Here is a 21,018-nt window from a genome sequence, read left to right on the forward strand (position 1 = left end):
TGGGACGAATATGAAAAATCGAAGTGCGATGGTGAAAGATCGGGAATCGAGGTAAAAAAAAATTAATTGTGGTTCCTTTTTTCGACTTTTTCACCTCGATAAAATTAAATTTTTTTGTTTTTTCGAGTTTTGTGTGTTTTGCGATGGCCTTAGAAACCATAAATTTTTTCATAAAATATCCCTGTGAAAAAAAATAACTTTTATTTTATTTAATGTTTTAAACCCCAAATGTAATAATTTATGAAAAAATTGAAAAAAAAAAAAAAATTTTTTCCTTTTTTTAAACCGTAAAAATTTTTATTTTTTTTGTTTCCAACATCGCGCCAAATTCAAGGACATTATATTTTTGAAAAGATTTATATTTGTGTCCCCCTCTCCTGCGTGCTGTAAATTTAATAATGTGGTTTTTCAGGTTGGGTCCAATTACCCCCTATTAAAAAAGGGGGTATTTTATTTTTAATTGATCAAAACTAGATTGCTTTTTTGCTAAAACAATAAAAAATTTGAATTTGTTTGTATACTTAAAAACTTAAATAGGTTTTTTTGTTTAAAAAATAGATTTTTTTAAATTGGAATGCTTGGTAAAATTTTTTTTCTGTATTTATGAAATAAAATTTGTGTTAAAGGATTGGTTAAAAAACTGCAGATTTCAAGTTGAAAGGATCCCACATGATGTTGTTCAAAATTTTGTATCATGTAAAATGTAAAAAGAAAATCAGTTAAGTTGAATGTTATTCATTTTTTGTTATTGAAAAACAAAAATAAAAATACCAGTACTTAAGGAGAAAATACATTCGTGATTGAATGGGAAAAAAAGATCATTTTTATAGTCAATTTTATCATAAAGTGCGTGAAATACGTGCTCTATGTCTGGCAACTTATACTTGTACATTTTGACATTTGAATGTACAGTGAGACAATTCAAACTCGATACGTTTTTAGTCTAGTATAATAAAAGAAATAAACTAAGTTTAACGTATTTAAAAGCATGAATTTCAATCAAATGATAATGTTTGAGAAAAGCAATCAAATAAATATTAAATCTATATTACGTTTGTCAGTATCAACTTTTAAACCGATTTAATATTCAAAACATGATTTTGTAAAGTAGTTTGATTAATTAATCAATTACCGCATGAATTGTAATTAATTATATTGTATTGAATATTTCAGATAGTGTAAAAGATTGATTCTCAACAATGGCTCTCTTTCTAAAAGTTGGCATCTGTTCTGCATTGTTAGTAATGTCCGTCATAAATGGTAAGATACAAGTATTTTCTTTTTTCAAATGTATACATTCTTTATATCTATATTTTGAAATCTACTCCAACATATGTACACAATATACCAAAGAGTTGGGCGAAAAGTCAAATCCCAGCAAAACAAACGACTATATTTTTTGTCCCTAAAATATTCATATAAATATCACACGTAGCTCTGATTCAGTTGAGTCCCATTATTATGTAACAATGCTTCAAGTAGTTCTTTTAATCATTTCCCGATATCTCATATTCAAAAGCCTAAAGTTGCAAGATGTGTTCTGATTTACATAATATCACATGATGTCTTATTCAACTCTTTCTAAAAGAGCTCTTTCAAATTGGCACCAGCTGAGTTTAGCAGAGCTTTGTAACAGTCGTCGGATAATGAACCTGAGTGTTACTTAAAATAAATCTGGTTTTGTGTATATTTCAGTTAATGGACAATGTCAAGGTGGAAGTACCCATTCAACTACAGCACAGAGTACTTCCACTAGTTATATTGCCTCGGATAACTACCCGTCGTATTACAGAAAGTAAGTCATTACCCTCGCTTAACATAACCATCAAAATTATTATTCTTACTGGGGCATTTAAAATGTGTGGTTTTCTTAGATAGGTCAATTAACGAATTTAATTAAGATTCAAAGAGATTGTATTTCGTAATTATGCTGTTAGATGAGATGGATTTCATTATTTGCATTTTACTTTGTAGTAAAAAATTTAAGAATCCAGAACATTTGTACTGTTTGTAAAAACAACGAAATTTCATGTTCATGAAATTAAATCAACTTACGGTATTTATAAGCGTGAAACAAATTAAACAAAATAAAACTAATTTACACAACATGACATTAAACGCTAATAATAACAGCTCCTTCCATAGGCCAAAATAAAAAGCATTCCATAAGAGACGACGCCGCTCACCGGCGTCGCCAATGAACACGTGCTGCTTTCGTATTGTTATTGCCTCTCGCCGCTGTGGGTTCGAATCCCGACAGGGACTTTGGATTCTTTCATGTGAGGAAATCCAGCTAGCTTACGGAACGTCGGTGGTTCTACTCAAATAATTCACGGAAGGGCACCTGAGGTCTTCCTCCATCAGTAAAAGCTTGAATACTGTGTCGGTGTGATGTAAAACCCAATCAAAACAAATAAACTAACTTATTTTTAATTCAGTAATAGTACAAAAGATTATTTTTCATGTGGTAAGCTATCAGTCTTGCTTATGGTACTAAGATGCCCATGTGTGCCTAATAATTAACGGAGGGACACCTGAGGTCTTCTTTTAAGATATAGTAATACTAATTTAATTCAATTTGACAGCCAAAAAATAGCATTATGTCACTTTATTGTCAGATGTCACTCTCTGAAAATAAGATAATGTGAAAATGTGAAATATAAACTTCTTTTTCAGCAATATATACTGTACAACGACTATAACTAATCCAGGATCAGGGCGAATTTTATTTCATGTAGAACATCAAGATATAGAGAGACGCTATGACTTCTTATATATTTATATAGGAAGTGGTAAGTACCTTCGATTATCTCCCTTTGACAGCAATGTATTGCAAAAAAAAGTAAAGCATTTTACTATTCGGTATAACTTTACATTACAAAAATTAGTTTAATACGAGTATATAGTCTAATCATCCAGACGTTTAAGTCTTTTCATCTCACAAGGATGATTAAGACTTAAGTGTAAGGTGATACAGACTTAGGTGTAATTTGATACAGACTTAAGTGTAAGGTGGGTGATAAGACTTGAGTGTAAGGTGGGTGATACAGACTTAAGTGTAATTTGATATAGACTTAAAGGTAAGGCGATACAGACTTAAGTGTAAGGTGATACAGACTTAAGTGTAAGGTGGGTGATACAGACTTAAGTGTAAGGTGGGTGATACAGACTTAAGTGTAAGATGATACAGACTTAAGTGTAAGGTGATACAGACTTAAGCATAAGGTGATACAGACTTAAGCGTAAGGTGATACAGACTTAAGTGTAAGGTGATGCAGACTTAAGTGTAAGGTGGGTGATACAGACTTAAGTGTAAGGTGGGTGATACAGACTTAAGTGTAAGGTGATACAGACTTAAGCGTAAGGTGATACAGACTTAAGCGTAAGATGATACAGACTTAAGTGTAAGGTGATACAGACTTAAGCATAAGGTGATACAGACTTAAGTGTAAGGTGATGCAGACTTAAGTGTAAGGTGATACAGAATTAAGTGTAAGGTGGGTGATACAGACTTAAGTGTTAGGTGATATAGACTTAAAGGTAAGGTGATATTTTGCAGTGTTTTTCATGGACTTTATTTTTCGCAGATAAATTCATTCTGACACTTATTTTGATTCAAACATTAGCTATTGGTGTTTTGCAGTGTCTTCAGCCAACCGGCGACATTACTCGGAGAATCAATATTCCGGAAGTGTTGGCTTGACAAATCCGGGGGAAGACCTTATTGTTCGCTTCACTTCGGATTCTAGTATAACATACGGCGGGTATAAAGTGAACTTTATTGCAATCGAAAATCTTGGTAAGACAGCACATGTTTCAGTTTATATTTTTACATGTAAATTAACTATTATATTTTACTTATTATGGCTAAAACCATACTTGATACAAGTGTTTAGGTATTAATGTTTTAATAGACATGGAACAGTTTTAAAATTATAAGAAAGTATTGGAATACAGTATAAATCATTACTTTATTTTATTACATAATTTAAAATAAAAATAAAAAGCAAGGTTAAAGTGAATTGTTCTTTAAAGCAAGGTCTGTAATACAATAGCTTATTATGTTGATAACATTTAGTATCAGACATAACAAACAAACCATAAACCAAGGGAAAATTATGTATAAATGTTGTTTGGCAAGTTTGAGATACATCATTCGATATAACATACATTTATGTAGCAAATAATAAATCGTTCTAGATCATAATAATGAACCATATAAATGTTCATACTAAATCACTTGAAATTTTACTAACTATTTTTCAAGCAATATTTTATAATAAAAAAACAAAATATATTTCTATGGATTTTATCAATATTTGAAATTCATACGGAATATGTGTCCATTGTAAAAATTGTAGACCAATCCACTTTAAACAGAAATGATTTACAGCCCTGGGTCACTGAGGTTTTTTGCTTTCTTTATTCAATTGACTGTAACTGTCGCACGTTCTATGTTGTTTGAATTTAATTTATTTTTATTAACAGTTATTGGACAGTAGAACTGTGAAGACTTTGTCAGTATTCAATAAGTAGTTCCCTTTGTATTACAGGTAGTTGTGGTACTACTATAACGGCCACCTCCACTGAGCAACAACTGAGTTATGTTTACAGCTGGCAATATTCGTAAGATATGTTTTCTATCTTCTTCTTGATACAATGAACACCTTCAATTAAGGGACACCTCTCTTTAACACTTTAACACTTGATTAAATTTATCCCTATTTCAGCTTATTTAATGCTTAATTTACATATATTTGTTATTTGTTTGCAACTAAGTAGAACCACCGACCTTCTGTAAGCTAGTTTGAAAGCGTCCTATTATGAAAGAATCAGATGTCCCTTGCGGGATTCGAACCCAAAGAGATATAGGATAAAGAGATAGAGGTCAATTGTTTAAAAGTCAGCGGCCTTAACTCCTCGATCATTGGAGTCCCATAAAAGCAATATGAAAAGGACATACTTGATGATAAACTCGAATGTAGGATTCACAATATCTACACTTTTTAATGGTCCGAACAAAATTGAAGATTATTGACTTTTTTTTATTGTTTGTTCATCCTTCCGTTTGTTCTTGTGTATGTGAAAGCTTGTGTGTTTGCGTGCGTTCTACTTTTGAACAAAAAAAATACCTGATTATTTTTATAGATCCCCCTGTGCATATACAATATCTTCACAAAACGTGGGCGATTCTGTACAGATAACAGTTCTTTTTGCAAAGGGAATTGTTCAAATTTCGGAGGCCAGTGGTAAGTAAACTTGCTTATTTTTATTTCCTATAAACACAGTGGAAACTGACCAATCGAACCTAGAACAAGATCTTTATTCAATGATAGTATGACAAATCAAATATATGGGGGAGCTTTAGCTTTGTAAAAAGTATGTTTGTCACCCTCATAGGGGATTGTGGATTCGAATCCTACCAAGGTCAGGACTGTAAAGCATCAAGTGACATTGCTCGATCTGGTTTCAAATAACAAGCATTCTTCGCTATCGTTATTAAGCCAAATAATCGGATAAAAATTCTATGACTTTAATTAAAGATTTAGAAAAAGTTACATTTATGGACAGAAGTCCAATTTATTGTTTTATCACAGCATTGTTGGTGTCGTCACATTCTATATTTATGATTATAAGTTATGTTAAAATACTCTTTAGAAAACATGTCGACATTTGAAAAGATCAAGCAGTTAATTATCATTAGACAAATTTTTATTTTGAATTTTAATCATGACGTAAGTAACGTCATAATCATTTAGACTTTGACCGTGTACATATTAATCTTTTAGACTTAATAATGCTTGTTATATATGTTTTCGTTTTGATGAAGTAAAACGATTTTGATAATGTTACAAAAGTAGACCCGAGTAAACGTTTCAGTTTATCCAAGAATATGAGAAAAATCCATTCTTCAGCCAGAAATCACATTGTGATGCGTGGTAACTTCGGAACACCTTTGTTTTGGTATCTAGTTCTGCAATAGAGCTCGGATATCTTGTCCACTCGGCTGTTGCCGGCTTACCGTGCTTCACAAAATTCATTGCCTCGCCTTGTACGTTATCTTCCCACGCGATGTCATCCGGTCCCGGCGGATCTGACATTGCGGAAGCCATGCCACGGAAGAACGCGTAAATATCTATGCCGTGAAATGCGTAATTGCTTTTTATATCACCGTACGCGAACGCCGAATTATGATTTTTAGTATAGTATTTCGCAACATAGCGATATACAGGGGATTTAAATGCAGAGGCAAGTATTGTAGCTAAGTAGTCTATGCCACACGTTAGTCGTGAATCTGTTACCATTGACGTAAATTGAAACTCAGGGGTGGAAACATTTTTCGGATACATGTTCAAAGCTGCCATGGCTATGTTCTCACCAAAGGTATTCAACTTTTGTTTGACGTGCTCCTCATATTCGTCTGTCTCCCATGTCCAGTTTGAAATACCTTGATAGAATATACCAATATCGGCTTCCTGGGCGGTGGTACCTGTATCAAGAAGTAGTAACACATTTGATGATTAACGTACAAAAAAATCAGATCAACGAATAAGTTTACCCGGGTGCATTGTGTTACAAACATAAACTTGTTTACCAAAACGGTTACAATCAGCTAATATAAGATGCTAAGTGAAAAAAAAATCAGTTTAATTTTACATTTTAAATCACCGCATTTAGAGTCTTGAGTCTCTGAATGTTACATTACCATATATAATGAAAATACATGTTATACCCTAATTAACATGAATTCAAGCCGCCATATTGGAATTTTATCAAATGACGTCATGTTGGCGTCACAAAAAAAAATCTTAAAATAATGCGACAACGATTTCGTAGGTATGTATATACGGTGTAACCCGGTATTAGTCAAAACATATCGGTTCATTTTGGTTCGTATTCCTCAAGATCTAGATATATCTTCAACTTAATAACTTAACCGTCGATATTTGTACAGAAACTAATTTTTTTATCTTACCTACTAATACAGGCACATCAACGCCATTGCCGTTAATCCAAGCTTCAAAAGGACTCTCAGAGAGGACATATCCTATATTAGATAAATAAATGGAATTGTGTTAACAAGTTATTTCATCAACTGAGCATGAGCATGTTTTGACTGTAAGACACAGCCATGATTGAAATTTCCGATAACTCACGTAATTGTATAATGTGGATGGTCGGCTTTTTTCATTATTCCGTTTGATTATAAAAGTATTATATATTAAAACAATAGTATACTTGAGTTGAAAGAAATAGTTACATAAACATGCGAAAATTTGTTATGTCCGAGTGATACAGTTCAACACATCAACTAAATTTCATCGTTAGAAATGATAGCAAAATATTATCTGTTAAGTGATGAATTTGATTTCTATTGATTGTTAACTTTTTTCTTCTTTTTGTATTCTTTTTTATCTTTCCAGTAAAGTTTTTTACTTTTTTTTCGAAGCTAAAATTATATTACCATCGACTATGGCAAGTGCGCCGTCGAATTTTCCTTTTTCCGGTAGTTCAATAAGGTCAGCTGTACTCCAATATGGATATATGTCCCAAGGTGCACTGCGTATCACATCGTCTGCTGACAAATCATACAAGCACTGAACATTTCTACAACCAGACGCTGACACAAAAATCTGATTATCCTTAAACGCATCAGTTGCAGTTTTGTTCATCACTGGTGAGGCACTAAGCATCCAAGCTTTGTGAAAAAGACCTGTACATAATGGCGATGCAAGCAAAGCGATAATGGCTGTGCCTCCCGAACTTTGACCAAACACGGTCACCTATATAAAGATAATATACAGTCATAATTTGTACACAGTTACACATATTTAAACTTAGTTTTACCGTCAAACTAATAAGTATTCTACAAACACAAACGATTTAACGCTCCTTAAAATTATAAATAAAATTAAATTAAATGCGACTTATTGTTTGACTGTACATGTTGGTTTTCGTAATTAACTTACATACAACAACTTGCTTGATTACGATTACGATTTTGTACAATTGAAATGCTATCTTACATCGTTAGGATTGCCTCCAAAGCTCTTTATGTTTTCATGAACCCAGCGAAGTGCGGCAATCATATCCATAAGACCGTAATTACCGGAAGTGTTAGTAGGGGATCCAGCTTTGAGCCATTCAAATGCTAAAAATCCGAAAGCGTTTAGTCTGTAGTTTATACTGACAAAAACAACATTCAATGATTGCGCCAATTTTTCTGTAGGAGAATAATTTTCCTCACTTCCGGATCCGCTCGTTAAACTTCCGCCATGAATCCAGAACATAACAGGAAGTTGCGCAGACGTATTCAAAGTTGGTGTGTAAACGTTTAGAAACAAACAATCTTCATTTCCGACTACGTTTGTTTCATTACTTGGATCTCTCTGTGAGCAGATATTTCCGAACATTGTAGCATTTAGGGTTCCCGACCAACAATTGTTGTTTTCTTTTCGTTTGAGAATGGGTGGCCGCCATCTTAGATTACCAACTGGTGGCTCAGCGTATGGTATACCACGAAACGAAAATGCGCCGTCTATCCGTGACCAGTTACCTTGAACTTTACCACAATCTGTGTCTACTATTGCATCGGAATATAGAATATCCGGCGGATCAAAAATAAATCCATGGAGCCCATAAAAAGAAGCAAAGAATTGTAATAAAATATTCAAAATCATTTCTGAATTATATTCTTAATCACAGTGTAAGATAGGTAGTAAAAAAGGTCAGAAAATAGGAGGTCTGTTATCTGTTTAAAATTAGTTCAGATTTTACTTTCAATTTTTGTTGAAAATCACTTTATGAATAGCCAGTAACTACATATATTTTGGATATATACGAGTATATACACTTCTTTATCAGAATACATCACTAACACAACATACGTCTTGTATTTTAAAAGCATGACGATTTTATGTGTAGACGAGTTCTCAAACTTTACGAATAAGCCTCTACGTGTCTAAGAGCAGAAAGACATTGTTACATTGTGAACAAAAAAAATCCGGATCATGATTTTTTTCATATTATCTTCCTTTTTCTTAAATATCTTAATTTTTCTTGACTTTCTTTAGGGCCTTCATCACTTTCGCCATTTTCTAATAATGCATTTGTCTTCATTATGATTCTTTTTTCGTTTATGAAGAAATGAAGAGTAAATATATATACACATTAAAAAGTTAGGTATCAGAATTTAGACATGTTGGTACGTTTTTACCCAATTTTGAATTCTCATGTGTCCTTTGTGATTTTTATCCATATCGTGAATTGTTGTACGTTATATAATAAAAACAAAACATCTCCGAAAAAAATGTTCAAAGGAAATTGCAATCTCTACCGAACCGAAAACAGCGGCCCTGAACTTCGGCTATTGGTGAACCCTAGGCATTTTCCTTCAAATTAGAAAACTTTTAGAGGAATCTTATGAAAGAGTAAAGAAAGTTAGATATTTTGCACTTAATTTAGATGTATAATTATTTTTATTATGTTGTAGCTGTAACTAATTTGGAAACCAGTGGCTCCACCTACGTGAGCACTCAAGACACTATAACAGTGACCGGAACCTATGGTAATGATTTTGTCGTGATGTATGAGTCAACCAGCTCTGCAACTGCAGGTACTTTCTAATACCTTTGTTTCAATTTATACTAGATAATCCACAGAAAACGCTAGTTGTCAAGCACGCTACCAGTATTAAACTGGGAGAACACACAACAAGACTAATAGATAAATAAATAAATAAATAAATAAATAAATAAATAAATAAATAAATAAATAAAAATAAGTAAATAAATAAAAATAAATACAATTAATTGATTATAATTGATTATTCATTTAAATTAACTATAATTGGTCATATGTTTTGTTGTTGGTTTATTTTTCTTGTTTTGTTTTCATTTCTTGCTGATTAACATGCTTGTTTATTAGGGACCGTAACTGCAGCACCAGTGATCAGGAATGAAGATTCTTCTATATGTTATGAGCGGCAGAAAACAGCTGTATTTAACACAAGGTTTTTATATTCTCCAAACTATCCGAGCAGATACCCAAAGTAAGTAAACGTTTGTGTAAAACTGGTGTCGCCTATTTCTGGAACCGACAAAAGTCTCTGGGCCCAACAGTTCTTATTTAAAATGCCGTCAAGATTCGTGCATTTAAATACCCTCCAAGTAAACCCTACAAGTACTAAAACGTGCTGTGTAAATCTTATTAAGAGGTTATCTTGTATATTTGATTGTGGAGGCTTTTGCTTTGTCAGCCTCACACTACGCGCTTAAAGGGCGCAGTAGGTTCTTCCCAGGGAAATCAATATTAGCAAATTACATGTGACTCGAGTTGATTTCACCAGGTCAGGATGTTGCAAGGTGCAGAAGCGTCGGATGTTTTAAGTAAAACTTAAACTGGCTGAGTAATCGGTCAAGATAATTTTACATTGATTATCATGTACCATAGTGTCATAGTTATCTTATCATAACGATATGATATTGTTTCAGTAATGTCATGTCGGATTACAATACTTATTTTCTGCCAGTCTGTCCGTTGCTCTGTCTGTCCGTAATGTCAATTCATGCATGTCAAATACAAATATATATGTATGTAGACCAAATCTATTACGAACAAGTTATGTTTTTATTCGAATAATGCCCATTGAGCCAATATTCACTTCAGATAGCTTCTTATGGAGATCGAGTATTTTGATACATGCTTGGTGGACACTGGGTGTATCCCATTAGACTTCACTATTTGTGAAATCTCGATAACATATTATTGAATAAAACACCTTCTCATGTAAATTCTAGTAAATGACATTTATATTAACTATAGTTCGGCAACATTCTCGCCTTGTTTTAATATTTAAATTGAATTCAATGTGAAAATGTGTTTTATATTTGACAGCGATGTGGACTGTACGGTAACATTAGTTGCTGATGACAGCGCTAAGTCCATCACATTGACTGTCAATGATTACACAGTATTAGTGTATGATGACTTGAGAATTTATGACGGTACGTATATTCTGACTTCTTAAGAATTTAAGACAGTTTGAATATAATGACTACCTAATATTATTCTTAAGAATTTATTACGGTATGTATATTATGACTACTTGAGCATTTTTGACGTTATGTACATGTATATTATGACTACTTGAGAATATACGATAGTTTGAATATTATGACTACTTGATAATTTAATACGGTATGTATATTATAACTACATGTACTTGAAAATTTATGATGGTACGTGTATTATGACTCTTTGAGAATTTATAATGATATGCATAATATGACAATTTGAGAATTTCGACGGTCAGTATAATGTGACTATATAGTTCAGAATTTATGTCGGTAAGTATAATTTTGACAATTTGGGAATTTATGACAGTAAGTTGACAATTTTTAATGGTAGGTATATTATGACTACTTATCATAAGTAGTTTTAACGTAATGTATATAATGACTATATGTATAAAATTGTGTATTGATTATAAAAATAAGGTATATACATGTATCATGAATTCACAAAAATTGATGACGTATACATGTGATAACTGCCTATACTGTTTTAAAATGATGACTTAAAATGAACCATGAAAGTCATAACGAAAATAAAAATGAATAACAGATTTTTTTATTATTAGTTTTGTTTTGTTTTGTTTGCTTTTGTTGCGTTGTTATGTGTTTTATAGTGTATATCTTTTTATTTTACCAGGTGATGACACCAGCTTCAATGAAATTCCCCTAACCACCACTGAGTCAATGACGAGCTCTGGAGCAAGTATAACTCTACGTTTTGTAACAGATTATACCTCAACTGCTAGAGGTTTTAATATCTCGTATTCAAGTGTTACAAGAGGTTGGATCAATATTCGTGTTCTTTTTTTTTTGTCTTTTTTTAAGTGTCTGTTTAAAATTTTATGAACTTATTTAGAGCAAAAAATAATTACAGGGAGGTAACTTACCCCACGCGGATGAAGAAAAAAAGACGACTTATCCGAAATAGAATAACTAAGCACTTTTAAAGTTTCGTCAAGGCGACGGAATCTTTTTAGATCAATTAATCTTTAAGCCTTAAGCGTTTTACAAAAGAATAGCGAAATTCAACTCTGATGCTAAATAATGGTTTTAAGACACTTTTCATTGGAATTGACTTCTTGATTCAAATTTATATCGAGTTTAAGTTTTTAAAAATATCAAATAAATTATATACGTTATATGCAAACCGTCTTACTTCTTGTTTTTAAGGCAAAATAAAAAAAATATCATGTCTGGCTTAATATCATAATTATTGTTTTCATTTGAATTATTCAACAGTTGGGCCTACATGTCTTGGAAACTCTGTAACAGCATCAACGGCAGACGACACAGAGCAGAATATAATGTCGCCAAATTATCCATCTTCCTATAGCAAGTATGTGTTTTTTGTGTCGCCTCTACGGAGTAGTGGCGACATATAGGGATCACTTCTCCGTCGTCTGTCTGTCCGTCTGTCTGTCTGTCTGTCTGTCTGTCTGTCCGTCTGTCCGTCCGTCCGTCACAAAACTTGTCCGGACTACTCCTCATAAACTACTGGTGCAATTTCTTCCAAACTTTACAGGAATGATCAGTACCAAGTCTAGTTGTGCATATTGTCAGCATTTTCCGGTTCAATGATTTTTGTCAGAGTTATGGCCCTTTAATAATTTTTAATTTAAAGTTTGTCCGGACTACTTCTCTTATACCACTAATGCAATTTCAATGAAACTTTACAGGATTGATCTGTAGCTCAAGTCCTTGCGCATATTGCACGGTTTTCCGTTGAATGATTTTTGGCCGAGTTATGGCCCTTTGATAAAAGGTTCTTTTTCTGTGTGTTGCCAGATACACAAAAGCTTGTCCAGACTACTCCTCATAAACTACTGGTGCAATTTCATCCAAACTTTACAGGAATGATCAGTACCAAGTCTAGTTGTGCATATTGTCAGCATTTTCCGGTTCAATGATCTGTGTTTGAGTTATGGCCCTTTAATAATTTTTATTTTTAAAGTTTGTCCGGACTACTTCTCTTATATACCACTAATGCAGTTTCAATGAAACTTTACAGGATTGATCTGTAGCTCAAGTCCTTGCGCATATTGCACGGGTTTTCCGGTTGAATGATTTTTGGCCGAGTATGGCCCTTTGATAAAAAGGTGATTTTTTTCTGTGTGTTGCCAGATACGCAAAAGTTGTCCGGACTACTCCTCTATAAACTACTGTGCAATTTTTATCCAAACTTCTCAGGAATGATCAAGTACCAAGTCTAGTTGTGCACTTTCCGTCTGTCTGTCCGTCTGTCACAAAATTTGTCCCAACATGAAATTGGCCATCATGAGGCGACACATGTGATTACTGATCGCTCTTGTGTTTTCTTCAGTTTAACTAAAATTTAAAAGAGTTTCCGGTTTATACATGTTACAAAGGGGCATGCTGCACATGCCGCACTACACCCATCTTTCCCGGCATCTAACCAAGTAACTGTCAACTGTTCCACAATTATGATTGAGGCAAATATTGAAGACCGAATGCTATTTGGAATATTCCAAACAACCCATGTCATATGATCAATAACACCGGAAGTGACCGGCGCCGTCCGGGAATCGAACTCGGGTCCACTGATTCACAGTCCAACCCTCTACCCATTGAGCTTATCGAACGGCTTTAGAATTCAGAATTGAACTCAACAATGTATACTATCCTCATAGTCTTACTAAGGTATAGTAGAATTTGAAAGTTCATGTTAGTAAAGGGAGGAAATAAGGAATATATTTTTGATAGTCTTGGCCATTTTTCCAATAAAAAAAATGTGTGTTTTTTTAATTTGTTTCTGATGATTATAAAAATTTGTATATATAAATGTAACAGATTCTTAGATGTATAAAAAGTTAATTGGACGGAAACTTATTAACGTTTATATAATTTCAATTAACTGTATGTAACGTTTTTTTTTAAAACATACGGAAATCCTGGGAGGGACTTAAAAACATTTTGCTTAGAATTAATTGTCCCCTTTTTAACAAAAACTTAAAACATTCCTCATTACACAATTTTTTTAATTTTTGCTTACAGTTTTGGTTTTTTTATTTGGGAAACCCAGCCATTATAAAATTTAAATTTCTTTTTTTGATATTCTTTTTTTGAAAATTTAAATTTTTAAAAATTTTTTCCTTTTTTTGGTAGAAATTTGGCAATTTTTTACGGGCTTTACCCACAAAGGGAGAGCTTTATCAGCCCGAATTGTTCTTAAACTTCCGGGCTTTAACTTTGGAAATCAATCTAGGATGCACCTACGATTATGTGGCCATTTATGATGGTAATTATATAAAATTTGAAGTTCCTACATACATACAATGCTTGAATATTTCCGAAATATTCTAATAAGCCTGTTCTCTTGCAGACTATGTCAAGTTAACTTGTATATTTCTGAAAATTGTATATTTCCGTACTATATCGTATACGCGTTTTACATTTCTGAATATGACCAATAAGATTGTCTAATTTCCCGTCACTGTCGTCACCAATTACCAATTCGCCTTTTTAGCGAACAATATTATTTTCACTGGGTTATAATTCAACATGGGTAAGCCTATCTTGACAAGACCATTACTATGTGTAGAAATAATGAATGAATGTTTTACTGAACGTCACTGTTTTAAAGTTGAAAAGTCATGCAGACATTTTACAAGTCAAAATAAGCTAAACATGTCTGCTGGATGAAGGAAGGCCTTCCCGTATGAAGCGCTGGACAAACATTTGTCATATAAAAAGTTTATTTAGTCCCTTCCGATATTGAAACCCCGTATGAAGCGCTGGACAACATTGTCATATAAAAAGTTTTATTTGCGATATTTGAAACCCCGTATGAAGCGCTGGACAACATTGTTCATATAAAAAGTTTATTTGCGAGTAATTTTGAACCCCGTATTGAAGGCGGCTGGACAACATTGTCATAAAAAAAGTTTATTTCGAGTATTTGAACCCCGTTATGAAGCGCTGGACAACATTGTCATATAAAAAGTTTATTTAGTCCCTTCCGATATTTGAACCCCGTATGAAGCGCTGGACAACATTGTCATATAAAAAGTTTATTTGCGATATTTGAACCAACACCGTTGTAAATGAATGATCCAAATTCAGCAACTTACCGCTTGTGGAAAAGACTTAGGAACGTAATTGTTTAGACGCATGAACAAAAATTCTTGCAATGAACTCTTTTTTCTGTTTTTAAACATTTTTTGTTCAGACGTATGAGCATTTAAAACAATACAAATAAAAACAATGAAATTATGTTGTTGTTTTTTCCTTTGATATCAAAAGTCTTCTTAAATTGTTGTAAATGATAAAAAAAAACAAGATAGGGCCAACAAAATGGGCAGTCTGGAAAATCCTCTTTTATTCCGAAGATCTTAATGCAAACTTGCTTAACTTGTTTCCTTATCCATATTTCATTTTATTGTCTTATAAATTATGTTATATTTTAACGATGAGAACTTTTCGTTCAGAAGAGACATTAATCACTTGCCTTTTCTTCTTCAGTTTTCCCACACTAGATTTTTTATGTTTAATTTTTCAGGCCCCTGTACCGATTCTTTACTCATCGCAAAGATTTGCGGTAACGATCCAATTACATACGAAGAGCCGACTGGCCTCTACATTCTTATACACTTTCATACTGATGGTTCCGTTGTCAGAAATGGCTGGAAATTGACCTATTATATAGGCAAGTTTTTTGTTGTTGTTGGTTTTATCACGTGACTTCAAACCAATGTTTTTATTTGTCATATGAAATTGCTTGCGAGTTTCCTTTTAACAAATGGTGACAACTCATGAATTAAAGATATGTGTTCAAATTGACAGGGTTGCCAGACGTTATAGTCTGTATTAATTTTGCAGCATCAAGCCTTATACAGTTTACTTAATATATAAGCAATGGGTATTCAACTCTGATGTGAAAAAATGTCTCTTTAAAAAAAGTGTTTTGATGATCGGACATTTTTTTATTCTATTATTTATGATGTTTCTAATGACGACATTATATTTGAATATATTATCCTGATATTTTCAGCCTATTTACTAATCATTATTATAAGGACAAAACAAAATTGTAATAATATTTTTGTATATTGATTTCAGGGACGTTCCGTGACCCGGATGCAGACGAATCAACAGACGATACGAGCGCTGGCGTTCCAGATTTTGTTTATCCAGTTATTGTAATAGCTGTAATTGTAATTGTAGCAATTATCATCACCGCTATTATTTACTATCAAAGTAGAAACAGTCGTGTAGGCGTTGGGGAAGGTAAACCGAAAACAAAACGACGAACAGTTTCCAATCTAATGTCAGAGATTACAACTCATTTGACTGTGCCGAAGAATAAACATACGGGTGATCGTACGCTATTTATATCTGATGGCTCAGTTCAGAAGAAAACTACAATAACTGTCATACAAAGGAACCCGGCTCCGGCGCCCCTGCCGCCCCCGCCGAAGTCATTGCCGCCACTCCTTCATGATCCTGTGTACCCGCCCATGAATTACCAGAATTCTGGTTCACAAATGCCGGTACAGAATATAATCCCGGTTATACCGGAAGGTGAAAGTTTTCAGCCAAGTGCTCCGCTTCCTCCTGTAACATCCGGTTCTTCTATGATACCGGCACCATATGATTATATGACACCCGCAGAAGCAAGAAAAGCGGGCTTTTACACGTGATCAAATATTATCCCTAATTTTAAAAGATTGAAAGGAACCTCTAGGTTTTTATTGAAATTTTTCCACAGTATGTCCAATTCAATGAATTTTTTTTAATGAAATGTCGTTTCACTGGAACACGATGTTGATTTAAAGCGACTAATATTTTTATTTTTGATCTTTTTGTACTAACTGTGATAACATTAACAATATAATTAAGTTTATTTACAGTAGAAGTGATCAAAGATCAAAATAATGTGATTATTGCTTACATGGTCATATTTAGTACCGGGTAGGTATTTCTCGTAATACATGCACATTAATTTAAGATGTTTTTTTTTGTGCTGTATTAATTTTACTTTTCTATAAGCTTCTAGACACAAACTCAATGTCATTTAATTTTTATAATTAACAATGAAACTATACTGAGTTGCAAAAAATGTGCACTTGGTTTCGTGGACATTTTGTATACTTATTTACGCAAAAAAATGGCATATATGGTATCAAAATTTACAGAAATGTGTTGACTGCACGATGGTTGACGTTTGTTTGAAATTTAATCGGGACTTTTTTATTTTAAAAAAAAAAGCGCAAAACGTAAACTTTTGTATATGCTTTTTTAAATTTGGGAACGTCTTTGGGTGTTTTTAAAGTGTTGAAAGCTAATTTTGCATTTTTTTTTCTTTAAAAATACTTTTTAAATGTTTGGCGTGTTTGTAAAAAAAATATTTAGTGATTGCGCATCACTTAAACTTATCATATGAACTCTTTAAATGCTTATTGTGCTATTTAAATTACAGAATGTATATAGTTTTTAATATATTGTGCCATTACATTACAAATTATGTTTTGTTTTTTAGATTGTTGAGCGATGTTTATTAATATCCCGAAAATAAACTTTTCTTAAATTAAATCTGGTTTTGTCTTTTGGAATTACCATATATATTACAGGCACTTTATGGCTCAGAAACCTATAAATGATCACTTCTTTAGAAAGGGCAAACATGAGTTTTATTCCCTGCGGTTAAATATACACAAGCTATCTACTGTACGCATTTTAATCAACAATGCTAGGCTTGGTGCCTTGATGTTCTTACATTGAAGACTATAATATACAGAACTAACCAATCATGGCATGCATTTTTTTCTTTTCTTCTTCTAATTATTGTCTTTTTTTTTTTAAACGGAACATTACTGTTTCATTTGTCTGTAATATGCGGATTTTAATATATAAACTATGATCTCTTGATTTTCGTGTAATTATTAAATTTATTTCATTCATTCAAACGCGTGTGTCTATAAATATAATGTTTTATTTTTGCATATTAAAATGCCCGATTCTTATATAAATATAAAAGACAATTGTGCTGATTTAAGACAATACGCTTCTTAATGTCTCTCTGTCGAATAAATAACAAAAGTCCTCATGTTATGTACAATGTAACAGAGACATTTTAGTTGACCCTATCAGTAGTCCATATATTTCGGTGACTATGGTCAGTTAAAAGTATTTGCAAGCGTATTTTGGTAGTGATAGTGGTATAAACATTAAACCGTAAAATACTATGTTTTTATATCGGATTAATCTTAAATCGATTTATATATACATTTACCGAATCCGAAGTAATCCTGTTTAAGACATACTTACATACATTTAAAATATACATTGTATTTCGAAATAAAACCGAAAATCTAAAATGTATTCTAAATGTTCCTGAAAACAAAATATAATAAGTAAGGAATGTTAACTTGCCGGAATATTACCTAAGGTAAGACATTTGAAACTTGCTTACGTAAGAAGTACATGTATCCTTACATATTCAAACTTTTTTCTTATCAATCTAGAAAATTCATCTTTGTTCACTCTGAATCTAATGCATTCAAATCAAAGCATACTGTCCTTTTTACACTTATTAGCATGTCTTTCCGTCTTTCCGCATTTCTTTTTTTATTTAGAAACTACCGTTAGATATAACAACAAAAAAATCAAAATCAAATAATGATTTGCGGCTGTCAACATATGCAACAACATTAAAACTGCATTTTAATTTGCGATCGATACTATTATTACTGTATTTATTAAAGAGCTCAATTTGTCTTTACACCTGTCTATGTACATGTATACACGCAATGCAACGAAATTTAAATGATTGTTTTATCTATAAATTATTTACAGTCAAACTTCTGACTCAAACAGCGGTGTAGAACGGTAGGACGATCATAATACTTTAATAAAAGTACCCCTTCTTTAAGGTGACAACAGACACTTTCCGTGGTACTCACATAAATGTCATTTAAACCAAAGTTATTTTAGTAATAATTGTATTCATTTAATCTTTGTGCATTAAAATGTCGTTGATCATCATAAAAAATAACATATTTTGAAAAAAATGCCTTTGTAAATGATTGATTTTGAATAAAAATCCTAAAATTTTAAAATCGTCATATCAAAGTCATTTTTTATTTTTTTGTCATCAAACTTTTGGAAAATAACCCATACTTGATTATCTGGGGAACCGTGTCTCAAATTTTTATATCTTTTCTCAAAAAAATATTACGTAACGTCAAACAAAATATGCGACTTTTTTCACCATACATATTTACGTTGAATTAAAGATAATTAAGTCGCTGATTGAGCAAAACAAAAATCCCTGCCACTGTTCCCTCCGTAATTGAATTCCTTTCATTGCTTTAAAACCGCATGTTAATTGCTTGATTATTAAAAAAGTTATGCCGATTCAAAGTTAGTCCGAACCTGCATCAAAACGAAGTGTCATAAATCGGCTGTTCTCCTCTCGGACCCCTACGTTTCACGCTAAATAATTGCATAATACACAAATATCGCCACCAGAGAGGATCACAAGTTGCGGTAAACATTACTCTAACAACATTTTATGACCAGTGAACATCTGACCAATTAAAAAGCTGCTGATTAAATATCAGTTTATAGCCGAAATTTCTTCAATTCTTAACTGATTTTACTGTTCGTCTGGTATCTTCGCACATGTCACGTGACTATCGGTAAAATTTGAGGCACTCAGTGGGGCAAAATGGAACGCAATTTGCGCACCCGCTAGCGGGGTATTTAATTGTTTTTCCTAATTTGAAGTTTTTTATTATTATCATCAAAGCATTATTAATTATTATACCAGTGTCACTCTGCCTTTGTATTCGTGTATGAAAATTCCGTTAAAATATAAAATAAAAATAACAAAAAAACTGAGCTTCTGACAGTCTTTTAAAGTCCATGGTAGATGTACCAAAAATAAGAACGGATAAGTAAATTTTTCCACCAAATTGATAATGCTTCAAATTTTAATAGAAATAAAAGGCCATTACTGTCGATCATTATGATGTGCCTTCTTGACTTTCTATTATCATGAATATCATCTATGCACGGCATAGAGATCCAGTTTCTACCGGGATAGAGACAATAAATTTCATACCTTTGTCCCCAGGATTTTAGTCTGTGTCCGGATTTATGTGCGAACAATTTATTTTCAGGAAATATTTTAATATCTTTTTTTTTATCATAAGAGAAATAATCATCCTTAGACAATCTAAAATGGTTTAGAAATTTTGTCAGGGCACCTTACCACAAGTCATATAAGCGTTCACATAAAAAATGTCGTCTGCTTGTTGTATTTACTTGGACATTGTTAGAAAACGAGGTTGAATGTAAAGTAAGCCCTTGAATCCGTACAAAAGTCTATCAACTCAATTGTATATATATTAGGATTAACGGATAGACAAATTCTTTTCATACATTATGGAATATTTAGCAACTACAATTTTTTTAATCAACCCCGTGGTCGTGCGATTTGCCGCTATGCTTAAAATTATTTTGTTTCATACATTATGTTACGTACATTGGCCGACAATTTCTTAATTTATAAAAAGGCTAAATGTTGAGATATTCATAAAGATGTACGGTAGATGAAACGATACATGTATTACGAGAAGTATGGACCAGATGGACCTGTAATTCACGGATATATGAAACTTACCGAAAATTCCCTAATTTGATGCCTCAACGGGGCGGAGCGTTATCGATAATCGACAGTTACGGCGAATAGCAGATACAAATAGTATAGTACCGTTTAAATCGTAAAAAACACATTTTTTTAGCGGTGGCACAGAGGTGACATGTGGTGTTTTATTTATCTCGTTCCCACGAGATAATAAGTGTTCCACGAGATAATATGTCGTTCCACGAAGATAATTATCTCGTTCCACGAGTAATAATTTCCCACGACAAATTCTCGTTCCCACGAGATAATTATCTCGTTCCCACGAGATAATAAGTC

General features: G+C 32.7%; 2 protein-coding genes across 2 annotated transcripts; both read left to right on the forward strand.

Annotated features, from left to right (window-relative positions):
- Positions 1 to 1,162: 1,162 nt before the first annotated feature.
- LOC132735498 (deleted in malignant brain tumors 1 protein-like) lies at positions 1,163 to 12,794 on the forward strand. The gene is made up of 11 exons (XM_060722456.1): positions 1,163 to 1,260; positions 1,696 to 1,795; positions 2,677 to 2,792; positions 3,644 to 3,799; positions 4,554 to 4,626; positions 5,149 to 5,249; positions 9,494 to 9,616; positions 9,928 to 10,051; positions 10,897 to 11,006; positions 11,713 to 11,856; positions 12,315 to 12,794. The coding sequence occupies exons 1-11, from the start codon at positions 1,200 to 1,202 to the stop codon at positions 12,455 to 12,457; spliced, it is 1,251 nt and encodes a 416-aa protein (XP_060578439.1). The 5' UTR covers positions 1,163 to 1,199; the 3' UTR covers positions 12,458 to 12,794.
- Positions 12,795 to 13,516: 722 nt separating this feature from the next.
- Positions 13,517 to 17,272, forward strand: LOC132735497 (uncharacterized). The gene is made up of 4 exons (XM_060722455.1): positions 13,517 to 13,525; positions 14,199 to 14,331; positions 15,592 to 15,738; positions 16,152 to 17,272. Exons 1-4 carry the CDS (start codon positions 13,517 to 13,519, stop codon positions 16,730 to 16,732), a joined length of 870 nt encoding a protein of 289 aa, XP_060578438.1. The 3' UTR covers positions 16,733 to 17,272.
- The last annotated feature ends 3,746 nt before the right edge of the window (positions 17,273 to 21,018 follow it).

The sequence above is a fragment of the Ruditapes philippinarum genome, unplaced genomic scaffold, assembly GCF_026571515.1.
Source record: "Ruditapes philippinarum isolate M1 unplaced genomic scaffold, ASM2657151v2 ctg1907_1_1_1_1, whole genome shotgun sequence".
In the NCBI taxonomy this organism is placed as follows: domain Eukaryota; kingdom Metazoa; phylum Mollusca; class Bivalvia; order Venerida; family Veneridae; genus Ruditapes; species Ruditapes philippinarum.

Excerpts from the sequence above, each read along its gene's own strand:
- LOC132735498 (XM_060722456.1), top strand. The coding sequence starts at position 1,200 with ATGGCTCTCTTTCTAAAAGTTGGCATCTGTTCTGCATTGTTAGTAATG. Across the intron at positions 1,796-2,676 it reads TACCCGTCGTATTACAGAAA|CAATATATACTGTACAACGA; the intron begins GTAAGTCATTAC and ends CTTCTTTTTCAG. Across the intron at positions 5,250-9,493 it reads TCAAATTTCGGAGGCCAGTG|CTGTAACTAATTTGGAAACC; the intron begins GTAAGTAAACTT and ends ATTATGTTGTAG.
- LOC132735497 (XM_060722455.1), top strand. Across the intron at positions 14,332-15,591 it reads TTATGTGGCCATTTATGATG|GCCCCTGTACCGATTCTTTA; the intron begins GTAATTATATAA and ends TTAATTTTTCAG. Across the intron at positions 15,739-16,151 it reads GAAATTGACCTATTATATAG|GGACGTTCCGTGACCCGGAT; the intron begins GCAAGTTTTTTG and ends TATTGATTTCAG.